At 40.1% G+C, this 16,337-nt stretch overlaps 1 protein-coding gene across 1 annotated transcript in view; it reads left to right on the forward strand.

Moving 5' to 3' along the window:
- Nucleotides 1–16,337, forward strand: part of LOC126399193 (ryanodine receptor 3-like) — a 136,886-nt gene that overhangs the window by 98,484 nt on the left and 22,065 nt on the right. Inside the window, exons 44-65 of the mRNA XM_050059034.1 lie at nucleotides 1,022–1,157; nucleotides 1,571–1,754; nucleotides 3,413–3,515; nucleotides 3,647–3,767; nucleotides 5,889–6,058; nucleotides 6,903–7,123; nucleotides 7,787–7,877; nucleotides 8,221–8,361; nucleotides 8,944–9,107; nucleotides 9,344–9,422; nucleotides 9,661–9,750; nucleotides 10,299–10,442; nucleotides 12,720–12,782; nucleotides 12,933–13,008; nucleotides 13,117–13,240; nucleotides 13,360–13,475; nucleotides 13,589–13,656; nucleotides 13,748–13,869; nucleotides 14,110–14,159; nucleotides 14,249–14,309; nucleotides 14,423–14,661; nucleotides 15,219–15,300. Of these exons, the coding sequence (XP_049914991.1) occupies nucleotides 1,022–1,157; nucleotides 1,571–1,754; nucleotides 3,413–3,515; nucleotides 3,647–3,767; nucleotides 5,889–6,058; nucleotides 6,903–7,123; nucleotides 7,787–7,877; nucleotides 8,221–8,361; nucleotides 8,944–9,107; nucleotides 9,344–9,422; nucleotides 9,661–9,750; nucleotides 10,299–10,442; nucleotides 12,720–12,782; nucleotides 12,933–13,008; nucleotides 13,117–13,240; nucleotides 13,360–13,475; nucleotides 13,589–13,656; nucleotides 13,748–13,869; nucleotides 14,110–14,159; nucleotides 14,249–14,309; nucleotides 14,423–14,661; nucleotides 15,219–15,300 (2,645 nt within the window). The remainder of the gene's footprint in view (nucleotides 1–1,021; nucleotides 1,158–1,570; nucleotides 1,755–3,412; nucleotides 3,516–3,646; nucleotides 3,768–5,888; nucleotides 6,059–6,902; nucleotides 7,124–7,786; nucleotides 7,878–8,220; nucleotides 8,362–8,943; nucleotides 9,108–9,343; nucleotides 9,423–9,660; nucleotides 9,751–10,298; nucleotides 10,443–12,719; nucleotides 12,783–12,932; nucleotides 13,009–13,116; nucleotides 13,241–13,359; nucleotides 13,476–13,588; nucleotides 13,657–13,747; nucleotides 13,870–14,109; nucleotides 14,160–14,248; nucleotides 14,310–14,422; nucleotides 14,662–15,218; nucleotides 15,301–16,337) is intronic.

Consider the following 16,337-nt stretch of genomic DNA (forward strand, 5'->3'; position numbering starts at 1 on the left):
GCCTGCTCCTATAAATACTGTATTTCCACAATTAACAGCTGGTGCTCCACTCATTTATGGAGCTGTGCAAGCCAGAGCATTGTCAACAACACGTCTCATGCAAATGTTTCACTATGAAAAGCCCTGTGTTAACAAATTAAGGGATTGTGTCCACAAAAATGTTGTCAGAGGGCTTTTTTATTTTATTTTTGAGTATTTCTGTTTTTTCATGTCTATGACACATTAGGTCATTGGAACTGTAGTAAAAGATGGTGTAATCGGGGTGACGGTGGCTTAGTGGATAGAGCAGGCGCCTCATGCACAAGGCTGTTGCTGCAGCGGCCCGGGTTCGAGTCCAGCCTGTGGCCCTTTGCTGCATGTCATCCCCCCCTTTCACACTTGGCTGTCCTGTCCATTAAAGGCAAAATGCCCTAAAAATGTATCTTAAAAAGAAGATGGTGTAATGTCAGTATGATTAACAAAAGACCATTTCACAGTCTATTTTTGCTAAAAACTGCATGTATCATGCAGTAAAATTAGGCAACACTCCTATTGTCCAGATGTACTACAGCTGAGCAGCTGCCAAGCCAAGCCTTAGCGGTGCTGCTCATGCGGGCAGCGTGTCTTCTCAAACCTGGAAACACAGGTGCTGGAAAAAAAAAAATACAAGAGGTTCTGCAACGCACACACACAGGCAGTGTGGCCCATGTGTAAGATATTGTAACATTTTTGAGTGCAAAACAATCAGCAGATTCCTTTGTATTATTATTAGCTTAGATGATTTCTCCTAACCACTCTTTACTGCTGACTTTATGTATGGTGACACTGAGTTGGACAGAAAGAGAAGCCTCATGCCACCCAAGTTTTCCCTGTGAAAAATGAAGTATGATTTTGTGCCAGTTGAATAAGCTTGCTCAGCAAATGCTTTCAAGCTGTCACTGTTAGTGACACTGACAGTCAAAAAGACAGAGTGTGCCATTATATTCCCCAGGAGTGAAGCAGGATTGTGTGTGTCTTTGTGTGTTTGTGTGTGTGTGTGTAGGTGGTGACATACCTGGCAGGCTGTGGTCTTCAGAGTTGTGCTATTCTGGTTGCAAAGGGTTATCCAGACCTCGGCTGGAACCCTATCGAGGGAGAGCGTTACCTGTCTTTCCTGAGGTTCGTCGTCTTCTGCAATGGTATGTCGTCTTTCATACTGAGCACATGGTGTAAATACAGAAAATGTTGCCTTTTAAAGATGATTTGAGGACTCTTTGTTCACTAGTGATGCTTTAGAGTAATGCTACTCCGGAGGTCAGTTATTAGATTTAATCACGTTCTTCATATGGCTATGACAGCAGTATATATACATTGTGCTTGCATGGCAGGTCAGACGATGTTATCGTGACACCATTATTAGAATTACCTCTAACTACTGTCAAATGCCCAAGAGAAGAGAAGTGCAAATGTTTACATGGATAAAAAAAATAAAATAATCCTTGAGGAAGGCAGTAAACACAAGGTCCAGGATTTCTGACCTGTCCTTTCAGGAGATGACTTTAATAATCACCTATAAATGTCTGTCCATTGCCCTGCTGTGTTTGTATACCAGGTGAGAGTGTGGAAGAAAATGCCAATGTGGTGGTCAAGCTGCTGATTAGACGTCCAGAGTGTTTCGGCCCTGCCCTGAGGGGAGAGGGTGGTCAGGGTCTGCTGGCCGCCATGAAGGAGGCCATCAAGATATCTGAAGATCCTGCCCTGGATCTACCCAGTACCCCAGCTGTGGTCAATACTGGGTAGGAATCCGCACCAGTTTCTTGCATTATTTTGTTCTAACCAGGGTTGAAAAGCCTGTTAATCAGCCTTTAGATCATCACAAGACACTAAAAACCCACTGAGCAGTCACAAGTGATAAAGTCTCCCATTATCTGTGTCTTTGTGGTGAATTGTTACACTTAATGAGATTTGCCAGTGTGTTTCTTATCTCGGCTAAACCCGTATTATTTCTCGTTATTAGACTTTAGTGCTATATCACTTTGAATTTGATATATTGTTCGTTCACATCACCGGGAAGAGATCGGAGTCTGCTTCTTTGTGTAAGCCTGCACAAAGGAACTGAAGAGAAAAGGAGTATTTGCTCTTAGTTTGAATGAGAAGTTTTATCTGATTGAATCGCTTTACTAAAAGTCTCCTACAAAAACAGTAATAATCACAATATATTTTCCTTATTTAACCCCTCTGTAACATATCTTTTATTAAACTTTAGATTGTTTCCCCCCAGAGATATTTTAAGACATTTAAGAACGCTCTGTTCTGAATAATAATGTGGCCCATATGGTTTTACACAACAAAAAGTTTTATAAACTTCTCCGAGTTCTTCAAAGTACATCTACTCATTCTCCCTCACACATATTAATATGCAAATGAGATTCCTTTCAAACCTTCAATTACGAAATACTTTACTGAAAAGCCTTTTGTCAGCGTGTTTGTGTGCTGGAGGATTAAAGTTTCCACATCACACTTTTGTGTATGATGCGTATTTGACCATGATTGGCTTCCAAACTGTTATGATGACACAAAGTCAGCCTTGTTGGTTGGTACGTGTTTTTAACTGAGATTTAAAGTGAGCACGGAGAACTTTTCCCCTTCAGCAGATTAATGTGAAAACAAGCTTTTAGTGTCAAACTCTGCACATCCATCATTCTGCACAGTGAAGCTCAAACATCTCTTTAATGATGGACACAATGCAAAACATCTTTTTCCCCATTATTGAGTCTTAAAGTAAAAATAAATGTCAGTAAGATAATTTTATTTAGTGTGTTTCTTGGCCAAACCTTGTTTTAAGATTGCGAAAAAGTAAATGATTATGTCAACAACAACTTGCCACATCCCGTGTATTTCAAGATACAAGACAGAAATTTCCCAAAACACAACAGAAACAGCTGGAAACACTCTTTTAATCGACAATTCTTTGATGTTTCCAGTAAGTCTTGATGACTGCATCTGAGACAATTTAAACTCTAACTTAAACATGAAGACATCATAAAGAGATCCTTGTCTGGTTAGAGGTGTAAGAGTAAAGAATATAGCAGCCTTGACATTGATGGTAGCTGTCAGTAAAGCAGTGTGGAAACTGTTGGCTCCTGCCTGCTCGCATCAGTATGCAAAGGCTGTCATACACTGGCTGCATTTTAATGGGGAAGGTTATTATTGCATGAAGTGAGGAGAGGGATTGGGAAGCAGGTCAAAATCAATATGTATAACACAATGGCCTGTGAGGAGATCATGTTTTGTGCCAAAATATTGTTATATATGCTCACAAAATTGCCCATCTAATGCTCTTCTGGTGCCCAATTTCTTGTCAACCTACTTTGTACAGTCTGTGGGTCCTGATTTTCCTTAGTGAGGTTTGCAGGATCCCAAAATGTGTTGTCAAAGTGATTGTGTGTTTCAGGTCTGGTGAGGAAGAAGGAGAAGTCATTCACATGGGCAACGCCATCATGTCCTTCTACTCAGCTCTTATTGACCTGTTGGGCCGCTGCGCTCCAGAGATGCATGTGAGGAGCTTTTTTATCACGCATACATCTTACTTTTTATGTTATCATGATCCTCTGTTTAATAACATAGACCACTACAATGACTGGCATGAAATAGTGAGTTGAATATTTCCTATTTGTGTCTCTCACAGCTTATCAATGCAGGTAAAGGAGAGGCGCTGCGTATCCGAGCCATCCTGCGCTCTCTGGTTCCCACGACAGACCTGGTGGGCATCATCAGCATCCCCCTCAAAATGCCTGTGCTCAATAAAGGTATGTTGGTCTCAGCAGCTTTGTTTGCTACATGAAGCCATGCATGCAAATGTTGATGGTTGAATAGTAACAGATAAACAGAGCACAAATGAAGGGGGAGCACATTAATAACAGCCAAAGGTGATGCAGGAAAAATGGTCTTTGGATTGAATTCAAGGCTGTAACTAGTCTCACACGCAGCAATCTGATCGAACTTTTAATTTAAACTGAATATACAAACACAAGCTTAAATAGATCAGAATCAGATTCCCTCCACTGCTTGCTGAACCAACATGCCACACTACTTTACTGCCTGCAAATATGAAAAGAGTTTGATTTGGCTGGTATGTACTGTGAGTCACACTGCCAGATCAAGACAACTCAAATAAATTCATATCTCTGCACTTTGAAAATAATCACAGCTCTGCCAGCTGGAGGTATATCATGAAAATGACTGTGTCACACCAGCTTCATTCAAGAGTGCATATCTGTTCGCTTCTCTCCCTGTGTTCCTACCATGGAGGAAAATTGTGCCCACAAGGTGTTTCTTGCACCTTGGCAGTTTGTGCTTTGACTTTTAATTTTATGTGTAGTTATTATCTTACCTGGGAAAAAAAGCCATCTTCAGCAGCAATCACACCAGAAAATTATCTTCATATCCAATTTTCTCTGTGACATCGTCTAATAAGAAAGCAAGCTGTGTCTTAAATGACTGAACTCATTTTACTTTTTTAATAACTTTCCACAGCTTATAATGCCTGGAATTACTGTTACCTTAAATACACCTGTGATGCTTATTTACAGTGCATGTGCAACAGATGTAGAAACAAAAAGTGATTTCATAGTGGCCTGTTTGGCGGGTGTAGGCTGCAGCCCTCTTGCTCAATACTAGACCAGTTTAAAAAAAAAAAAAATTTGTTCCCAGTAGTCAATAAGATTTTTTTTTTTTTTTAATGCCTCCACACCAGTGACAGCTGTGACAGGAGGCATTATGTTTTACAGTTGTCCGTCTGTTTGTGTGTCTATACATACATCTGTACATCCATCCCACTCTCTTGAATGCATTATCTCAAGAACACCTTGATGTATTTTTACAAATTTGGCACAACTGTCAACTTGGGTTCAAAGATGAACTGATGAGATTTTGGTAGTCAGCGGTCAAGGTCACTGTGACCTTGTGTCTGTTACATTCTGGTGAAGGTGATATTTCAAGAACGCCTTTAGGGAATTTTCTTAAATTTGGCCTAAGCGGTCACTCAGACTCAAGGATGAACTGATTAAAATTTGGTGGTTGTAAGTTAAAGGTCAAGGTCACTGTAACCTTGTCTGTCCTGTTCTCGTGACTACTGTATCTCAAGGACAACTTCAGTGAATTTCCTTACATTTGGTACAAACTTCCACTTGGACTCAATGATGAACTGATAACATTTTGGTGGTCAAAGAATCAAGGTCACTGTGACCTTGCGTCTGTTACATTCTCGTGAAGGTGATATCTCAAGAACACTTTTAGGGAAGTTCCTTATATTTGACACAAACAATCACTCAGACTCAATGATGAACTGATTAGAATTTGATGGTCAAAGGTCAAGGTCACTGTGACCTTACAAAACACGTTTTTTGCTGAAACTCATGCCAATTGTGACAAAATTTCACATCAAAGTGTAATAGGATACAATGATGACATTTTGTATCCAAAAGGTCAACGGTCAACTTCACTGTGGCATAGCATATTCAGCAAAAACACTTTTCTGGCCATTATTCAGCATCATATCTCAGGAACAGAAGGGAAGGCATTTGGTCAGATACTGAATTGGTGACACTAATCTTGGGTGTGCACCTTAAAACTGTGCTGATTGTATAGATCTTCAGTGCTGCCTGGGAGAAGATGTGTGTGAAGCATCAGTGTTTTTACAGACATACATGTAAACTGTAAGAGGAAGTGGTGCACAGAGGCAGACAACCACAAGGCAGTTATTTACATAAACATGGGAAAATAGGGTCTAGGGTGAAAAATACTAAACTTACCAATAAAATACAATTTTAATAGTTAGGAATATGAGGAGAAGTATCAGATTAAATAGAAATGATAAATACAATGCTTACATATAGCACATTAAACTGAAACTTTGTGTTTGTGTTCAGATGGCACAGTGACAGAACCCGACATGTCAGCCTCTTTCTGTCCGGACCACAAGGCCCCCATGGTGCTCTTCCTGGAAAGAGTCTACGGCATTGAGGACCAGAGCTTCTTGCTTCAGATGTTGGAGGTTGGCTTCCTGCCTGACCTCCAAGCATCTGCGTCTATTGATACGGTAAGTGGCAGACAACCCAAATAACTTGCACCTCATATCCCTAGTCAGCCTTCAAGCTCCCATTTTGTTACTCACTGGCCACCAAAACATATGTGTCAGTGTTTTTGAAAAGAGTGTATTTTAGTCTTTGTAGCCAATAGTTTGACAAAGAAAAAGTTCTTGGTGCAGCAGGTGCATTATTAAATCTGTGTCTTCTTTGTCTCTGTTCCATTACATTTCAAACTCAAATGGTGTTTTTATCATCTAGTTATAATTTCAGTGCACACTGTTTGAGTTTGAGTTTTCAGTTTGCTCATTAGATGTATGACAGAGGCAGATAATCTGAACAAACACAGATTGCTCAGAACAAAGCCTTGTCATGGCTGCCTCCAAGTTGGCAGAAACATTAACATACTTATTGGTGAAATCATCAGACTAAAAATGTTAAACATCTGCTCATCTTCATATGATCAGTACTCAAACAGTCTCGTACTGCAACACTCCCCACTGCAGCAATGTGTGAATCACCGTGGAATGACTGAAAATTTCACCATTTTCTCAGAAAAATAATCACTGTTCACATATTAGCCGAACTCGTTTAAAACTGGATTATTGCTTAAAAGACTTTCTGTTCAGTCAGTGCCCTTTTCAAACCTCCATTCCTAGCTGTGACATCAGGGGGAAAATTAAGTCTTTTCAACTCCACTTTCCCTTTTTTCTCCATCTCAAGAACCACATATTTCTTTTTTTGCTGTTGCCAGGAACCTTTATTCACTCCCAACTCTCTATTAATCTTGACATGCGGGGAGAGGTGTGTTGTGCCTCTCTATCCTTCAGCCTACATGCATTGTTCTCTGTTCCACAGGAGCTGTTGAGCACCACTGAGACAGCACTGGCCATGAACAGATACATCGGCTCAGCCCTGTTGCCTCTGCTCACTCGCTGCGCCGCTCTCTTTAGCAACACAGAGCACTACGCACAGCTGATTGACTCCACACTGCAGACTATCTACAGGCTGTCCAAAGGACGCTCACTCACCAAGGCCCAGAGAGACGCCATCGAGGAGTGTCTGCTGGCTATCTGCAAGTAAGGCCGGCAGAGCTTTGTCTAGTCTCAGCTGAGTAAAAATAGCAAATGGGAGCTGGAGAGTTACAGAGGCTGCATCATGTTATTGTTTAAACAAAGCTGCTGTCAGAAGGGTCGTCTCAGGCTTTAGGGCAATACATAATTTGACAGCCCTCTGTGTCACTTTAGTAGAGCATGTAGGTCTGTTCACCACAACTCACAACCTGCAGAAAACAGTGACAGCATCAGCAACATTTTCCTTCATTACTACTTCCTTGGCGTTACTGAGTGATAACACTGACATTTAAGGATTTTAGCCTCATAATGTTGGCAACCATTTTGGATGTCTCCGACAGAGTCCCACCCTGACTGACCCTGAATCATGGAGCATGGTGCATACAATCTGTTGCATACTTAGGGTCACATTGCAGAATGTTTCCCTTCATACAGTGGGCCCTTTTCACCTAGTTTTAAAGTATTCTTGGATATGAGTACATGTATATTGATATTTCTGGGCAGCCTGGTTTAATTACACATGAGAGAATCATATCAGATAAGTGCGGTGGTCATATTATATTGAATCTGCAGTTATTGTAGCTACTCCTCTTTAGAAGAAGATATCTAGGGAGTCTCGACTCACTGCTCTGCATTTCTTTGTTTTAATAATATAATTATATTTCACAGGCACCTGCGTCCCTCTATGATGCAGCAGCTGCTCAGACGGCTGGTGTTCGACGTTCCCATGCTCAATGAATACTGCAAGATACCTATCCGGGTAAGACACTGGACAGGGTTTCCTGTCACTACTGAGTTTGATTTATTGGTTGAAAGAGTTATGGGATAATTATTATAAGCAATCAGAGGTGTCTCGTATATTACAACCCATTTATCCTCCTCAGTTGCTGTGTGTTGAACATCTACACATGATTGTTTATTCCACCAAGCATTTCCTAAATATTTGTATGAAGTCAGGTGACATTGGGCACCATGTATTTTACCATGTATACATGTAGTACAGTATGAAACGGCAAAAACCTAACTCTCTGGGAGAGAGATGTACAAGACTATTTCATAAACTTGAACTCAGATGTTTCTTTTCTTGTATCTTTGATCTCTAGCTCCTGACCAACCACTATGAGCAGAACTGGAAGTATTACTGCCTGCCTTCTGGTATGGGCAGCTACGGCACAGCCTCCGAGGAGGAGCTCCTTCTAACCAAGAAACTCTTCTGGGGAATCTTTGACTCTGTTGCTCAGAAGGTACAGCCACAACCATATTGTGCAGAATATTCATTGAGATAAGCAGACAGCGTGTGTATGGACCAAGAAATTATTTATGGTTTCGGAAAGCTGTATTACCTTTCTGTATTTTCTTTATCTATCTCCCTCTTGCTCATTTTCTATCTCTGAGAATAAATCAGAAGTATAGAGAGGCGAGGCAATATTTTCCCTCAATCCTTCTCTGTAGCATAACAAAATGTTTAGTAGTCTAGTGGTGTTTGCTCTCATCAAGATTTCCTCAGTTTGCTGCTTTTTTTTAATATTCTGTTTTCAGAAAAAGCTTGAGTTTTCAATACCTGAGTGTGGCCCTCGTGAGAGAAAAGTTCTCCATAGTCAGAGGTAGTGAAATGAAAGCTCAATGAAGTGCTTGTGAGCAGAGCAGCTGAGGTGAAGCCAAAATAGATGAATCATTTATCAGTCAGTGACGAGACATTGCTTGGTGCAGACTTTTCCAGCCCTCTGTGTTTCACTCTGCCTCCTCTTATTTTTCTGTACTCAGTCTGTCCATCTAATAGCTAATGCAGACATGCCCTCATTCTGCTATATCTGCCTCTTCTGCAGAAGTACGATCCTGACCTTTTCAAGATGGCTATGTCATGCCTGTGTGCCATTGCTGGAGCCTTGCCTCCAGACTTTATTGATGCCACTCTTGGAGCAACACTGGAGAAACAGACATTAGTGGATGCACAGGGCAACTTTGATCCCAAACCCATCAACACTGCCAAGTGAGTTGAAAATGCATTTATTTATTTATTTTTTGAAGATATATTAGGCACGTGGTTGAAATTAATCTAATATCTAAAACTGATTTGCTGTTTTGCCAATATTAGCTCTGTCAATTTAATTAAAATCTGTGTGTATACCTTGAGTGTTTGTCGTCAAAGTTTTTACCTGCTCATTATACAAGCAGAATTGACTTTGAAATAACAATAAATATTTAAACATTATCTCCACTCTCTAGTATCTCCCTTCCTGAAAAACTTGAGTACATTGCCAACAAATATGCAGAGCATTCCCATGACAAGTGGTCCTCAGAGAAGGTTAGTCCCTGTGCATATGGTTGCAGTGTTTTCCTCCCTCGTACTAACATTTAATTTATAACATATAACATATAAATAGATTATTTAATTATATTTTATTTGTTTTTTTAATTTGTATCCTACATTGTCTGGTACAGTAGCGTGCCTGGCCAGAACTCACAATATAGAATTTATACTACTGAGTTTGTATACCTGAAATGCAGTATACTACACAATGTGCAATAAACTGTTGTTGCAGGTGTCAGCAGGTTGGAAACATGGAGACAGCTTGGATGAGCAGGCCAAAACTCATCCACTGCTGAAGCCTTACAAAGGGCTGAGTGAAAAGGTACATGCACACACAGCTGCTGCTAGAGAAAGCATTGTCCTACTGCTGATTGTGTTTGAAACATAGTGAAAGAAATCTTGTCTTGACCAACGTTTACAGGTAGATTTAGCTGTAAGAAGAACCTCTCTTAATGGCAAAGCTATTATGAAGACAGAAATGATGGCGGTAGTTGTTTTAATGCCAGACTGGTGCAAAATTTATGGTTTGCCAACTTGAAAACTTGACTGTGAAAGAAGGGAACTGGTCAAATACAAAAAAAACATGGTTTTATAAGTCTAAGGAAGGCAAATGATTTCTTTTATTGACTTTAATCAATGTAGGGATGAAAAGGTAATTTATTAAGTCAAGGTGAACTTCATTCTTTAACATAAAATTCCAATAGGAAAATAAACTAGAAATGAACATCCTTAAAAAAATTGAATTGTTTCATGAGCTGATCAAATGTATTTATATGACTTTCACTCCTGTCACGTTTGGTGGAGACACAGTCCTCCATAAGATGTTTAGCCAAACAGTGTCTAACAGACTTTTGTGTGTTCAATATGCAGGAGAGAGAAACATACCGCTGGCCAGTGAGGGAGTCTCTGAAGAGCATGCTATCTATGGGCTGGAACATTGAGAGGACCAAGGAGGGAGAAGCCATGTTCCAGCAACGAGAGAGTGAAAAACAACGAAAGACCTCTGAGTCTCAGGTAACATCCTGATGTATGATCCACTTATTGTGTGATTACTTTTCATCACGATTAGAGAATAATGTTTCCTTTGTGATACTTATTTACTATCTCACAAACTGACATAAATTCACAAGTATCCCCTTTTAAAGTTGTCTTTGTCCTCTCTGTTCAGCAGCCTCAGCTTTTGCTGTGATGTTTTTGCACTTTGTTTGCAGAGATAATTTATAACAGGGCCCCATTGAAAAATTAAAAGGGAGGGCCACTCCCTTGCCCTGCAAGACTAATGCACAAGGCAGCAAAGCTAATGGCTTGTATCACTTTCACGTCTTGCTTCATTTATCACACAAATGCTTTTTTTTAATTCTTTTTTCTCACATATTAAAGTTATTGGGCAACATGAATACTGAAAAGCATGAATATTGTTTGGGACTAAGAAAAAGCTGCTGCAGTTTTAAGTCGAGAAAGATAATGGCTGTGTTTTTATGTTTTTTTAGCAGCATGGAAAACTGTCTACGGTATAGACAACTTAAGATTTACATTTGACTTACTGTAAAAGTTAGGGCTGCCCCCTAATAGTCGACCAAAGGTTAGTCGACCAGAAGGTCATTAGTTGGCAACATTTCATTGGTTGCTTAGTCGCAGAGAGAAAAAAACAAACAAACATGAACTCTATTAGGTGCTGCACCTTGTCTAAATAAATCAAAACCTATATGACTGTACCATAGGGCTGTCAAAATTGCTCAAAAATGACGTTCGAATATTCCTTCTAAAAATAACTCATAGGTTCGAACCATTCAAATTTTTATTTTTTTTTTCGCATTATGTCCACAAGAGGGCAAACTAATACAAGGAAACATACTTGTATATGTATTAATACAAGGAAACATAACTACTTGTAGGTATTTTTATTTCAACAAAACATTTACATACCTACACATTAAAACACATAAAACAATTATCTGTAACATTACGTTATAAACGACCGCGGACCTCTCGCTCGCCCCCCCCTTATGCAGTGCTTTCAGTGCAGCCGCCCAGGCCAACGCCCACTTGCAAAGAGGACAGCTGCGGTGGTGTTTTTTTCCCCTCCACAATCGAATATCAATTTTCACATTCGAAGGTCCATTTTTTTTTCAAATTCGAATTTAGAATATTCGTTGACAGCCCTACTGTACCATGTGGGAATTTAGCGCTCAGCAATCAGACAGGAGTCACGTTAATTTCCAGGGCTGGTACCTGTGGTTAACACACAGGCTAGTTAATAACATGTCGGGCAGGAAATCCAAAGTGTGGGATCATTTTGAGAAGGTGAAGGACGAACCCAAGGTGATATGTAAACTCATCTTCATTGGTCGACTACAAACATGACGTATCATCTGAAACATGGAAGTAGCTACATGCCCATTAGCCCACAGCGTCATTAACAGGCGGCTCGCTCAGTGTGTGACGTGCACTTGTAGATAAAATATAGGCCTATATTAATGAAGGTTCATTAGTACGGGTTTGTATTTCTCTGTAATGTAGCACAGTGTTAACAATGTTACTGATACTATTCTTTCTCACACCTTCAACTCAAACCATTGTGTTGCCCCGTCCAAAATATATAATCTAATAATTAAGTTAATATCTTAAACATGACAGCCAACCCTAGATTCACTCTTGTTTGTTATAATTGTGTTTTTTTGGCACTGTGTCTGATTTTTATAGCTTCCTCTTGAATGTGTGCTGCTACTACCTGATGGGTGTATTTTTATAAAACCCTGACCTCACCTGCACACTGTTCTTTTAGCTGGGGGCTACACGCCCATAAATGTCCTGAACACAGCAATGTAAGAAGAAAATCAGAAAATACAGGTGGAGGGCAAAGTCTCTGCAGATAAATACATCAACACACACACACACACACACACACACACACACACACACACACACACACACACACACACACCTTTAAACTTAGTACTGCAACATCAGTTTTAATTTTCTCTTCTGTCTGTGCAGCCATGTCTTGTGTCAGTGCTCTTGTTTAGTGTAGCCAAACCAGACACAACACACATCACTTCCTAAACACCAGAATATTTTTCCAGGGAAGAGCTACCAAAATGTTTAGAACTTCAAATGTAAAAGCTTTAAGTCAGACATGAACAGAATCACAGATGTAATGTCTCGGATGGCAAAAGGAAGTAAATTACACATTGATTTATAGAGAAATATTGTTGAATAACTAAATTAGATCATCGTTTTGAATATTCAAATCTGGTTTTGTGCTTCTGTTGTCTCTATCTGTCTTTGTAGAGTAATGGATTCAGTCCTGCTCCAATGGATTTACACAATGTCACATTGTCGAGAGAGTTACAGGTTAGTTTGTGTTCAACTCTTTATAATGTTGTTATAATGATGATATGATCACTGTTCTAGGAAGTTTGTACATAAGCTCCAATCTCAGTTTGAGAATTGTCTGTATAACTCGAAACCAAAATGCTCAGATATGATAAAATGTGTCTGCAGGGCATGGTGGAGGTGGTTGCAGAAAACTACCACAACATCTGGGCCAAGAAGAAGAAGACTGAACTCGTCAGCAAAGGTGCGTAAATGTACATTTTAAAAATACACTTGCCCTGGGCTAATTCTGACCTGTTATTTGTGTAAAATGCATTTGAAATGATTTTTGAGTTTGATTTGACCGACCAAGGAGGAGGGACCCACCCGCTGCTGGTTCCCTATGATACCCTGACTGCTAAGGAGAAGTACAGAGACAGAGAGAAGGCCCAGGAGCTCTTCAAGTTTCTGCAAATCAGCGGCTACACCATCATAAGGTTTACCTCCTCTTATTCCAATTCATCCTTCATTGAAGACATATGTAAAAAAGGAATAAGCATAATGTCACAACAGCCAGCGTAGTTTTAAACCTAATTGTAATTGTTTCATCTGACAGAGGTCTGAAGGACATGGAGCAGGACTCATCATCCATGGAGAAACGTTTTTCCTACAAGTTCCTCAAAAGGCTGCTGAAGTACGTCGACTCTGCCCAGGAGTTCATCGCTCATCTTGGTAAGTGTGTGGCATTTTAAACACAGGTAATTTGGGCACTGAGAGATGCATTACATTGATTCAGACCCCTTTTGTGATGCTGACCTCGCCACTCAATGTTGTTGTTAATCCAGAGGCTATGGCCACCAGTGGGAAGACAGACAAATCACCTCATGACCAGGAAATCAAGTTCTTTGCTAAGGTCTGGAACACTGATATGATGTTGAATTTACTTTTAAATAGGCTTTTTTTTTTTTAAGTTTTAGTCTCATACCTCAGTTTCTTCTCTCCAGGTGTTGCTTCCTGTGATAGATCAAACTTTTAAGAACCACCATCTCTACTTCCTGTCCACACCCAGCAAGAACCTGAGCAGTTGTGGCTGTGCCTCCAACAAAGAGAAGGAGATGGTCACCAGGTACTGTGTCGAAGCACTATACAATCTGTGTATCAGTATTTCTGTTGTCAGGTTTTTGCTGTTTAGAGGGGTTTGCCTTGCAGTCCTCCCTTTAATCTCAGTGAGAAGAGAGCAGAATTTCTCTTTCATATTTTCATCAGACTTTTTCTTATTTCCCTGCTTACTTCACTTTTTTTTCCAGCTCTTTGTTCTCTCTGACGCTTTTTGTTCACTTCTGTTCTTACCATCTTTCTTTTCCAGCTTGTTCTGTAAGCTGGCAGCTCTTGTCAGACACAGGATTTCTCTCTTTGGTAAGGTTGGCATTGCCTCAGTCTGTATCCTCGTGTGCCTGTTTGCTGTGAGTATCTCTCCACATCTACTATAAATGTTTCTCTCTCAGGAAGTGACTCTGCCATGATGGTGAGCTGTCTGCACATCCTCACCCACTCACTTGACACAAGGTAAAAACACACTGTTGTCTGTACAGTAAGTGCACGCTGTTCCATCAAGAAGACAATTAGCATTTGTCTCGTGTGTGCTCATCAGCTCTTGTGTCCCTTTCCCCCTCGCTCAGAACGGTGATGAAATCCGGCTCAGAGCTGGTCAAAGCCGGGGTTCGGACTTTCTTTGAGAACGCGGCGGAGGACCTGGAGAAGCTGCTGGAGATGCTTAAACTGGGGAAGTTCATGCAGTCCCGTGCCCAGATGAAGAGCGTCACCCAGAGCATCAACTATGTGACCGTGGCACTGCTGCCCATCCTCACCGCCCTGTTTGAGCACATCACAACATATGGGTTTGGAGTGGACCTTCTGTGTGAGTTAATGCTTCCACACCATTTTCAGTTTTTTCTTTTACTTTATTTTTATTGCCTTTTAAATAAAAAACAAACAGGAATAATACATTAAAAAAACACATAAAATAAAATACTCATACTCATCCGGCGGAGCTTTGCTGTCTTACCCGAGCTGTTGCTTAATCCACAGGCTGTACTTGTGCATTTTCGTATTGCCCGCCACCCATGCTGCCACCAGACACTGCACTGCCATTTTCTCACCTCAGATGTTTACAAAAACATATTTAGCTTGCTGTTTCATCGTGAATCATCACTAGTACGTTCGTTACCATCTAGCTGACATTGTGTCAAATGGACGAGTTCACAATACGTAACTTGCCATCAGGAGCATTTATTGGTCCGGTATGATGCAGTGCATCCTGGTAGTTATAGGTTTTCTACCCCTTGAGCGAAAGCAAATGCCACAGCTCTTTTTCTCTGTTTTCTCTGGTCATGTAGCACCACTAGCTTCACAAGTATTTGCATCGTTCTATCTTTCGTTTGATGTGCGCTAGATGAATGTTTTTGTTTGTTTCAGTGGATGATGTCCAGCTGTCCTGCTACAGATTCCTTACCTGTTTGTACTCTCTGGGAACAGGAAAGAACATCTTTGTGGAAAGGTAGGAGGCCAAGCCTTTCCCAGACCGTGCAACAGGGTGTAAAATTGCTTCTGACTCTACACATGAGCAGCACCGTATATTTGACCATGAAGTTTAAGACTCCTCGGTAACTATTAATGCTTGCTATAATATTTTTATCATCTGTGAGAATTCTTATCAAGGAACTGTGAAATAGAAATGTATAAACTACATTATGCTTGTCACTGTTAATTAGGATATGGCTGTTAAGTTTTTTGATTAACTCATATTTGTGACAGATGTCCTCAGCAATTTAAGGAGGATTTGCAGTGCCTTGTGTACTCTCAATTAAAAAGTGTCTTATGTGTGCCACAGTTAATGTGATACAGTATGTGTAACAAAATGAAGGCAGAGGTTTTGACTTTGGCCAGACAAGACAAGGATCATATTTAATGAGAATCAATAAAGTGAAAAAAGATTTCACGGGCCAGTGAGACGACACAACAGAAACACTTTGTGCTGTGAAATGATTTCCATTAAAACCACGACTCTGTGGCGTTATTCCCTGACTGGCTGTTACACGGCAATAAAACCTCCCAGAACTGTTGTGGAAAAGAAAGTTTCTCACCTTGAGCTGACTCAAGCTGTGAAATAATCAGTGATAAAGTTTGACCACAACCTTACCTTAGCTGTCTGGACTAAATTAATCCTGATACAACGTGGTGCTCTGTGAAGTCTCAGTGTACTGAGAGCCCAGTGGATCAAGTGTTGAGATTTGTCGTAACAAAAAACCCAAAAATGTTTCGGTTAAAGACTTGTTATGTCTTATCAAGTCAAGTCAAGTCAAACTTTATTTATAAAGCACATTTAAAAACAACCTCAGTTGACCAAAGTGCTGTACAGTTATTGAAAAATAAAATCATCATACACAAATATCATAATAAATAAAACAAAGGAAATAGTAAGAGCTCAATTTAAAAAACTAAAAATTAGATTAAAAAAGGAAATAAAAGAGTAAAAAGAGTAAAAGCCAAGGATTCTTGCCTAGCATTCTTAGCCTGCTAGCCTAGATTCTTGTC

The sequence above is a fragment of the Epinephelus moara genome, chromosome 12, assembly GCF_006386435.1.
Source record: "Epinephelus moara isolate mb chromosome 12, YSFRI_EMoa_1.0, whole genome shotgun sequence".
In the NCBI taxonomy this organism is placed as follows: Eukaryota; Metazoa; Chordata; class Actinopteri; order Perciformes; family Serranidae; genus Epinephelus; species Epinephelus moara.